Source organism: Neofelis nebulosa, chromosome 2 (assembly GCF_028018385.1).
Source record: "Neofelis nebulosa isolate mNeoNeb1 chromosome 2, mNeoNeb1.pri, whole genome shotgun sequence".
Taxonomy (NCBI): Eukaryota; Metazoa; Chordata; class Mammalia; order Carnivora; family Felidae; genus Neofelis; species Neofelis nebulosa.
Window position 1 is genome coordinate 210,015,166 of NC_080783.1, and position 10,612 is coordinate 210,025,777.

The 10,612-nt window shown below is 46.2% G+C and overlaps 1 protein-coding gene across 5 annotated transcripts in view; it reads right to left on the bottom strand.

The window, feature by feature from the left end:
- Window positions 1-10,612, bottom strand: part of PADI4 (peptidyl arginine deiminase 4) — a 32,060-nt gene that overhangs the window by 16,877 nt on the left and 4,571 nt on the right. For 4 of the 5 annotated variants that reach the window (XM_058718919.1, XM_058718917.1, XM_058718916.1 and 1 more), the window contains exons 2-4: window positions 5,072-5,252; window positions 2,879-2,945; window positions 1,263-1,330 (exon numbers count right to left, since the gene is read on the bottom strand). In XM_058718919.1, the coding sequence (XP_058574902.1) occupies window positions 1,263-1,330; window positions 2,879-2,945; window positions 5,072-5,252 (316 nt within the window). Of the gene's footprint in view, window positions 1-1,262; window positions 1,331-1,925; window positions 2,114-2,878; window positions 2,946-5,071; window positions 5,253-10,612 lie in introns of those variants that run through there. The other variant, XM_058718921.1, reaches the window with a different exon arrangement.

Genomic DNA, 10,612 nt, shown 5'->3' on the forward strand with positions numbered 1-10,612 from the left:
ATCCACCTATGGAAAGGAGCCCAAGAGGGGCGCCTGGGTGGCTCAGTCGGTTAAGCGTCTGACTCTTGACTTTGGCTCAGGGCATGATCTCACGGTTCGTGGGTTCAAGCCCTGCATGGGGCTCTGCGCTGACAGCGTGGAAGCCTGCTTGGGATTCTCTCTCTCCCTCTCTCTCTGCCCCTCCCCTGCTCTCTCTCTCTCTCTCTCTCTCAAAATAAATAAACTTTAAAAAAGGAGCCCAAGACAGTAAAATTGATTTCAATGGCTCTAAGAAACTGTCTGATTGGCAAACCAAACTGAGCTAAATATTTGTGTCGATTCGAATGTAAATGGTTATTCTTACGTGAACTCTTTTTTTTTTTAATATGAAATGTGTTGTCCAATTGCTTTCCATACAACACCCAGTGCTCACCCCAACAGGTGCCCTCCTCAATGCCCATCGTGAACTCTTTACTCCTTCACCAAAGTGTGGGTACTATTCTTAGCAGCTCGTTGCTGCCTGTCCAAAGATGAAAGCCAGTTAAGCAGCCCCTCCTGGGAGGGACCTACTGGCGATGACGTCTTCTGTTTGCAGGTGTCCCACCCCCAGGGAGTGACTGGGTTGGGATGGGACAGAAGCACGAATCCGCTGCTCAGATGGTAATTCTTCCCTCTGCCTTTGGCTGACCCCACAGAGGGATCTTCATCTTTGGACAGGTCCTATCCTTCTAAAGGGCCCACCAGCATGAAATCGGGCAGGCAGCTTTGGGATTTCAGTTGCTTCCTGAGGTTCGTCCTCTGCAGACCCCAGTTAGGACAGCCTGGGTGCCTCGCTCGGGCTTTCAGCATCACTTTCCCCACCCCCACTTGGCTCCTTCCCTCTCCTCCCCCCTGCCAGTCCTTCCTTTCTCTATTCATCACTCCCCACCAGCAGCACCATGGGAATCTCTCCCACCAGCCCAGAAAGCCCCCGGTGGGAGGGTTTTTTTTTGTTTTTTTTTGTTTTTGCCAGAGTTAAGAACTGCCTGCATTAACTGGATGACTCTGCCGTTTCCAGTTTGTAGGACAACACATGCTCTGAACGCACAACGGGTGAACATCTAGCTTTGCAAAAGAGACGGGGAACATATGCATCAAAATGGACGTGGGGATTGTAGTTTTCTTCTCTCCCTGGTTCTTGCTAAAGGGACAGGCGGCCATTCGTGCCATCACCAGCAGGGGGCGCCAGAGGAGAACCCAACGGAGTCAGGGCGCAGCTGGAGCGTCCAGAGGCTTGAGCCTACCTGGCCTTTCTGGGCTCCGGCAGGCTTCACTTTGCCAGTGCGGGTGATGTCCGCGCTCAAGGAGATTTCTGCAATCCCACCAAGAGGAGAGGGTTGGTGAAGGGACAAGGTCAAGGCACTCAGCCTGGCCCGGGGAGGGGGGGGGGGGGAGGATAATCCTTTCCCCGGGAGATTGTCTGCACTGCACTGCTTCAGAGGAGACACAAGTTCAAAGATGCCCCCATGTCCCCCAGGAAGACGTCTGACTGCAATTCAGACAGCAAAGCTGGAGCTTCTGACCGCACGCACTTTCCTTTGCAGGGGGACTTGTCACAGCTGCGATGCTACCCAGACCCTACACGTCTAGCCACCTTCAGGGGTTCAGAAAGAATTCCCAGCCACCCCCAATGGGATGCTTGGTGGAAAGACACCTCGCCGGGCTCCCAGAGACCTCTGGCCTCAACTCCAGTCCCCAGTGACCTTGGGGTGGGGGACCCAGCCTCACCCGGCTCTTCTTTATGTGCATTATGACTGTGCTGGGGACAAGTCATGGCCCCAGACATACCCCTCTCTATGCAAATGCCAAGTCCGAGAAAGCATATACCTGTTTCTAAATCCCTCCCACCCTCTCATCAGCACGTGTGGTCACATATGTAAGGTGTTACATAGAGTATATGTAATGACCTTGTGAGCTCCCAGTGTGAAGTTGACCTGGATGACCTTTTAAACACATCCACGGCCATGTGGTCGTCGGGTCAGAGCAGCATAGAGTTGAATGCTCCGCATTTCCCGGCTCCTTCACTAACCGGCTGCAGCAACTTAGGCAGCTCTATCCGCCTCTTGTGCCTCAGTTTCCTCATCTGTCAAATGGGCTATAACAGTACCAATTTCACTGGATTGTTATGTGGTTTAAATGTAAAGTCTTAGCACAGCGCCCGGTATAAAATAATTGCTATGTCGTTCATATTATTAAAATGCATACTCACGAAATAAGTGTGTATTAATGCATGAAATTGATTTGCTAATGAATGAAACCCATTAATGAAATGAAACGTGACGTTTTCACATGCCGTTCATATATTTAATGCGCGTTTAAATGGCAACAACAATCTTACAAAATTATCGTTTATGATGAGGTCAAGTTAGAAAATATACTTTAAAGAAGAATATTAAATAAATATGAGTCTAGGCAGATCATCGGTACGGCAGAATGGCAAAGACGGGAGGTAAGTCGTGGCATATGGGGAACATTGGTCTATCTATTATTGTATAAGACTGTCATCATCTGCTTTTCTTATAAATATTTGAAGTATCAAAAGGTATAGAGGCTCATATATGGAAAATATATGTAGCACTTCCTAAGTTGAGAAAATATTAACGTGTGATTGCACACTCTGTAAATGCCTTCCCTCCCCTACCCCTCGGTGAATGTCTTTATGGTTCACTGATGGGGGAGGGGATATTTATGAACCACCAGATGCACGACTAGCCAGAAATTGTCCCTTTTTTCTGCTCAGTCTAAAGTAAGATCCAGTGTGTAGTTTCTCCCGGAGAGATGCCTTGCAAGGGTGGGGTGTGTGTGTGTGTGTGTGTGTGGAGGGGGGCAGTGGGACCCCAAGATCCTGGTGGTCACTTACCGACACCAGTGACATAGAGCAGGGCTTGGATCGGGCTGGTCTTCAATCCATAGTATGAAATCTGGACCTAAAAGGCACAGCAAACCATGAATGTCTTCTCTTAGTCATTCAACAAACACTAACTAGACCCCTGCTCTGTGCCAGCTCAGGGTGGGATGTTGCAGAGACCAGGATGAACAAGAAGGGATCCCAGCCTGTAAGGAGCACCCCAACTGATGGGAGCAGAGGGGGCAGCAAAGTACTCAGATGACCACAATGCTTAGAAGTGGGCCCTATGGGGGAGGGGGGGGGTGTCGCCTGGGGGGCTCAGTCGGTCAAGTGACCGACTTCAGCGCAGGTCATGATTTTGCAGTTGGTGGCTTCCAGCCCGGCGTTGGGCTCTGTGCTAATGGCTCAGAGCCGGAGCCTGCTTCAGATTCGGTGTCTCCCCCTCTCTCTGCCCCTCCCCTGCTCTTGCTCTCGCTCTCGCTCTCCTCTCTGAAAAATGGATAAACTTTAAAAAAAAAATGTTTTTAAAAGAAGTGGGCCCTATGGGATCCCAGAAATGGAAGGGCTGAGCCTGCAGAGGCCATATTGGGCGGGGGGGTGGGGGGGTGGGGGCGGAGCGTCAAGATTGACACTTTTGAGCAAAATGGCAGAGGGTTTGCTCCCCAAAGCAAACCCACAGAGCTGTGACCCCAAGAAGCGGTGCTCTGAGGGGATGGTCTGAGGTGTTTGGGTCTGTCCTGTAGATAGTGGGGATCCAGGGAGGGGTCACAGCCGCCATCACCTCGCGTCTAGACCGGGGCATCAGCCTCCAGTCTACTGCCTGGATCCAATCTACTCTGGACGCTGCAGCCAGTGGGGACTTTCCAAGACAAATGCAGACTTGTTACTCCCTGGATGACAGGTTGTCACTGGCTTCCTGTTGCCCTCAGAAAATGAGGTGCCTGATGCCAAGCCCTCTGACGCTGGCTCCCTCTCTCCCCCGCTTTCCTCCTCGCCCTCTTTTCTTGCCATGCATATCTTCCTCAGTTTCCCCAACACACACCTGACCATCTCCTCATCTAGAGTGTGCACACAGGCCGCGTATCCCGTGTAGAGTTCCCACTCCGCTTTCCCTCTCTTAGGCGGGTCATTTCTACCATCCGTCAGCTTGCCACTTCTTCCAGGAAGTTTTCCCTGATTGCACCCTCACCGACCTACTTTAGGGCCCAGACTCTCTGCTCCGACGGCAGGCAACAACGCTCCATCCCAAGGGGAAGACCGCTTGGCCTGTCCTTCTGGAAACAAGTGCTCATTGGCCCAGATCTCTTGGGGAACCCCGGAGGCTCCTCCTGAGCTCATCTACGGTTAAAGGGGCGTGCAATGGGTTGAACGGCCGTCCCCACAAAGATACGTCTTGGAACTTGCGAACGTGACCTTATTTGGAGAAAAGGTCTTTGCAGAGGTAATTAAGTGAAGGGTCTTGAAAGGAGATCCACGTGGATTATCCGGGGAGCTCTTAAATCCAGTGACAAGCGTCCTTCTCAAGAGTGAGGCAGAGGGAGATTTGACAGCCTGAGGAGGGGGGGACGAGACCACGGAGGCAGGGACTGGAGTGACAGGGCCACAGGTCTAGGAAGCCGGAGGAAGCAAAGAACGGGGTCTCCCCTAGAGCCTCCGGCGGGAGGGCAGCTGTACGGACACCTTGATTTTGGACTTCTGTCCTCCAGAGGGAATAGATTTCCGTTGACTTGAGCTGATATAGTGCGCGGTCATTGGTTCAGCAGCCACAGGACACGAGTGGGCACGGATCAGAGCTTCCTAGGGCTGCCTGGCCGTGGCCTCCCAGCACACGCTCCCGTTCCCAATTGCTTACCTGTGTTTGATCTAGCTTGTAAGCCCTGTGCGGTCTGCAGCCTCGCCTATCTGAATCCCTTCTGTGTCTCCAGTGCCCGGCAGTGCCTGGCATGTAGTAGGTGAACAGTAAACATTTGCTGAATGGACGGATCGAATAAATACCCTGGCCTCCGCAACCCCCTGGCACCCGCACGTTGTGAGGCTGCCGTGGCCGCGACGGTTGTCATAGATATCCGGGGAGGAGGAGGATAGAGACCTCTGCCGGGGAGGAGGCTGGGGTCAATGCGGGACAGCCTGTGAGTAGCAGACCTGATGCCACTGGCTGGCCTCCTCCCACACGTCCCACCCCCGCCCCTGCCGGGGGCGACTCACCTTTTGGTCGCCTGTGCTGCTGCTGGCATCTCTCACCCTCAGGCTCACCTCCAGCCTCGGGTCCAGGGACCACTTGGAGGAGCCCTTGGGTTTCTTCTTGGCTGGAGGGCCGTGGGCAACGTCCACGATCACTCCTGGGGAGGCACTGATGCTGAAGGACGTGCAGCCCGTGGGGGCAGAGCTGTGGAAGAGACCGTTGGGGAGGACAGGGGGGTACAGTGAGGCAGGCCTGGGTCACCACTGATGCCCCAGCATTCTCCCTTTCCCCCAACAGGCGTAAACACCAGATGGCAGCCAGTCGGCCCTGACCACGGGGCAGGGCGGTGGCGGGGGGTGGTGGGCACCGTGAGCTTGTCGGGAGGTGGTGAGAAACAGAAAAGCCCCTGAGCTGAAGGGCTTACACTTGAACTAGGAGAATTGCAGAGGGACGTGCCCACCAAAGGCACACACACGGATGTGTGCGCACAGCAGACGGCGTGCCCAGGGGTTTACACCACGCAAGCGCGCACACGTGGGATTGCGCGTAGATAAATGATCACACGGACTCCTGCTTCTGGAATACGGCCGACCGGTACTCGGAAGGACCTTCCTCTTAGGAAACAACCGGATCACGATTGAAATATGCTTTGTAGAGCATCGCTGAGACCTTGAGACATAAGGGAGATCTCCAAGGACTCCCTTCTCTGTGTGCACGTGCACACACATACACACCACGTGCTTAAATTGAGGAACACCTAAACCGAGGAGAAGATGTGAAAGGTATCCAGAAAGAAAAGTCAGATCATCTACAAAGGAATAACTATTACATTGAAAGCCGGCTTCCCAGTATCAATAATAAAGTCCGGAGGACAGTTGAATAACAGCTTCAAAGTATTTTGAAGAAATAACTGTTAATGTAGAATTGTGTGCCCCACAAAATTATATTTGATTTATTATTTTTTTTACATTTCTTTAATGTTTATTTATTTCTGAGAGAGAGAGAAACAGGGTGCAAGCTGGGGAGGGGCAGAGAGAGAGGGAGACACAGAATCCGAAGCAGGCTCCAGGCTCTGAGCTGTCAGCACAGAGCCTGATATGGGGCTCAAACCCATGAACCTTGAGATCGTGACCTGAGCCGAAGTTAACTGACTGAGCCGCCCAAGCATCCCTATTTGTTTATTTGAGAGAGAGAGAGAGAGAGAGAGCAAGAGAGAGCATGAGCAGGGGAGAGGGGCAGAGGGGGAGAGAGGGGGGGTGGAGAGAGAGAATCTCAAGCAGGCTCCAGGCTCAGTACAGAGCCTGAGGCAGGGTTTGATCCCACAACCTTGGGATCATACCTGAGCTGAAATCAAGAGTTAAATGCTCAACCCAGTGAGCCACCCAGGCACCCCTAGATGAAAAACACACTACTAGCAATAGAGAGGATCACAGCTTATTAATTTAAAGTTCAACTCACTTAGAACATATTCTAAAGTTCTATGCACCTAACAACATAGCCCCAATATACATATAAGGCAAAATTTGATAGAAATACAGGGATAAGCTGACAAACCCATCATCATAGTTAAAAACTTCAAGTCTTTCTCAGTTAACAATGGATTAAGCAGACAAAAAATTAGTAACATGATTAACAAGCTTGATTTGGTAGACATACCTAAAATTCTTTGCTCCACAACTAGTGAATATACATTTTCCCGAACAAAGCACACATGGAACACCAAAAAAAACATTAATCACATCATTGGCCATCAAAATAAGTGCAACAAATGTTAAAGGATAGGTCACATACAGGGTAGGTAGCATATTCTTTGATCAGAACGTAACTAGGTTAGGAGTCACTAACATAAAGTCCATTGTTAAGAGTCCCATACATTTGAGGGGTGCCTGGGTGGCTCAGTCAGTTAAGCTTCCTACTTCGACTCAGGTCATGATCTCACAGTTTGTGGGATCGAGCCCCACATCGGGATCTGTACTGGCAGCTCAGAGCCTGGAGCCTGCTTCAGATTCTGTGTCTCCCTCTCTCTCTGCCCCACCCCTGCTCATACTCTGTCTCTCTCGCTCTCAAAAATAAATAAAATATTTTAAAACTTACCAAAAAAGTCCCATACATATGAAAATTTAAAAACCAGACTTCTAGATAACTTACAAGTCAAAGGACAATTAACAGAAATTCAATAATAATACTTACAGCAACAGTTAACATACTATATTTCAAAACTTTTGGGGGAACTGAAGGTGTTGCTTTGTGCCTTACAGGCCTATATCTCCAAAAAGAAGAGAAAAGCTAATAAGTAAGTATTTAGAAAAATAAAGTAGAATGTAATTTCCCAAAATAAAGAAAATAAAGATGATGGAAATCTGAAATATAAAACACGTAAATCAACAAAGCCAAAATAGACTAAAACAACCGATAAACCTCTGGCAAGATTGATCAAGGAGAAAAAAAATTTTGAAAACTAAGAAAGAAACATCACGACAGGAAAAACAAATTATTTTGTAGATAGTTAATAAAAGGTAACAAAAACTCCACGGCATGATTATCTGAAGCCTCCCCCAAACATTTTAAAATTTAAATTCAAAATAAATACAAAGAATGTAATAAGATAGTGAGGCAGAGAGGAAAAATTCAGTTGCATTTCTGGATACCAGCAATAAATAGTTAGAAAAAAATAATTTTAAATAATTTTATGGAGAAAAACAAGCCTATTGAAAGCTTTAGAGAAGACCCAAATTAATAGAAAGAAGTACCACAAACATGGTTAGGAAGGCCTAATATCATTACGATTTGAATTTGCTCCAAATGAATTTATATATTCAATGGAATTGCAGGGCTTTTCATAGAACTTGACAAGTTGATTCCAAGATTTATGCAGAAAACCAAGGGGTTAAGATAATCAAAGTATTCCTCACAGACAAGAAGCAAAATGTGAGGAACTTGCTCTACCAGATATGAATTTACCAGAAAGCCAAGATGGCACTATAACGGCTCAGGCAGGGACAAATGACAGTTGTAACTTAAGAGAGATTCTACTTGACCTGTGACACAGTGGTCTTGCAGACAAGTGGGCAAGGTAAGATTTTGTAAGATTATGTAAGGTTGTGTAAATGGTGCTGGGACAATTGAATGCCCATATGGAAAATAGTTAAATGGGATGAATAATTCAGTTGATCCCATCCTCACACCATATACAGAGGATCCCATCCTCACACCATATACACCAAAAACAAGCTGCAGGGGGATTTAAGACTTACATATGAAAGGCAAAAATTTGAATTTTTTAAAAAATAGATATTGTTTTTTTAGAGAAGTTTTAGGTTCACAGCAAAATTGAGAGGAAGGTACAGAAATTTCCCATATAGCTCCTGCTCCCTACCCCTACATACAGTCTCCCCCATTATCAACATCATCCACTGGAGTGGTACATTCATTGAAATTGATAGACCTCCGTTGATATATCATAATCACCCAAAGTCTACAGTTTACATTACATTTCACTCTTGGTGTTGTACATTCCATGGTCTTAAACAAACATATGCACAATGACATGTATACACCATGATGGTATCATACAGAGTAGTGTCGTTGCCCTAAAAATCCTCTGTGCTCTGACCATTCCTCCTTCCTCCCAACCCCTGGCAACCACTGAGTTTTTACTGCTGCCATAGTTTTCTCTTTTCCAGAATGTTACATAGTCAGGATCGCATAGTAGGCTTCTTTTAGATTGGCTTCTTTCTTAGTAACACGAATTTAAGTTTCCTCCATGTCTTTTCATGATTTGAGAGCTCACCTCTTTTTAGCACTGGATAATATTCCATTGTCTGGATGTACCATTGGTTTATCCATTCACCTACTGAAAGACTCCTTGGTTGCTTCCGAGTTCGGGCAATTATGAATAAAGCTCCTATAAACGTCTGTGTGCAAATTTTGTGTGGACGTAAGTTTTCAACCCCTTTGGGTAAATACCGAGGAGCGCAGTTACTGGTCTGTATGGTTAAGAGTATGTTTAGTTTTGTAGGAAACCACCAAACTGTCTTCCAAAGTGGCTGTACCATTTTGCATTATCACCAGCAACGAAATGAGAGTTCCTGTCCTTCCACATCCTCTCCAGCATTTGGTGTTCTCCGTGTTCTGGATTTTGGCCATTCTAATGGAGTGGCATTAGTGGAGTGGCATCTCATGATTGCTTTATTTTTCATTTCCCCGATGACATATCATGTGGAGCATCTTTTCACACACTTACCTGCCATCTGTGTATCTTTTTTTTTGGCCAGGTGTCTGTTCAGATCTTTAGCCATTTTCAACCAGGTTGTTTGTTATTAAGAGTTCTTTGTATGTTTTGGATAACAATCCTTTACCAGATATATCTTTTGTAAATATTTTCTCCCAGCCTGTGGTTTGTCTTTCTATCCACTTGACAGCCTTTTTTAGAGCAGAACTTTTCCATTTTAATGAAGTCCAACGTGTCAATTTTTTCTTTCCTGGATTGTGCCCTTGGGGTTGTGTCTAAAAAGCCATTGCCAAACCCAAATTCATCTAGATTTTCTCTTATGTTACCTTCTGAGAATTTTATAGTTCTCTGTTTTACATTTAGGTCTATGGGCTATTCTGAGTTAATTTTTGTGAACGATATAAGGTCTGTGTCTAGATTCCTTTTTTGGAGGTGGATGTCCAGTCGTTGTACCATTTGTTGAAAAAACTACCTTTTTTCCCCTGTTGTGTTGTCTTTGCTTTTTTGCCAAAGGTCAGTTGATGTATTTATGTGGGTCCATTTCTGGGCTCTCTATTCTGTTCCATTTATTTATTTCTCTGTTCTTTTGCCAATACCACACTGACTTGATCACTGTAGCTTTATAAGAAGTCTTTATAATATAGTGTCAGTCCTCCAACTTTATTCTTCTCCTTTAATACTCTGTTGGCTATTCTGATCTTTTTTACCTCTTCATATCAACTTTAGAATCAGTTTGTTGATACCCACAAAATGGGATTGCATTGAATCTGTAGATCAAGTTGGGAAGGTCTCACATCTTGCCAATATTGAATCTTCCTATCCATGAACATGGACTATCTCTCCATTTATTTACTTCTTTGATTTCTTTCATCAGAGTTTTGTAGTTTCCTCATATAGGTTTTATTAGATTTATAGCTAAGTATTAAATTTGGAGGGGGGAGTGCAAATATAGTGGTATGATGTTTTTAAATTTCAAATTTCACTTGTTTGTTGGCAGTATGTAGGAACATGATGGACTTTTCCACATTAACACTGTATCCTACAGCCTTGTCATAGTTTTAGAAGGTTTGTTTTTTGTTGTTATTGTTAATGTGTTTGGATTTTCTACAAAGACGATCATGTGACCTGCAAATGAAGAGAGGCTTATTTCTTTCTTTCCAATTTGTATCTCTCTTCTTTCCCTTTCTAGTCTCATTGCACTTGTTAGGAATTTTAGTATGATGTTGAAAAGTGATGGTAAGAGGGGACATCTTTGCCTTGCTCCTGATTTTAGTGGGAAAGCTGCAAATTTCTCACCATTAGGTGTGATGTTAGCTGTAGGTTTTTTGTAAAT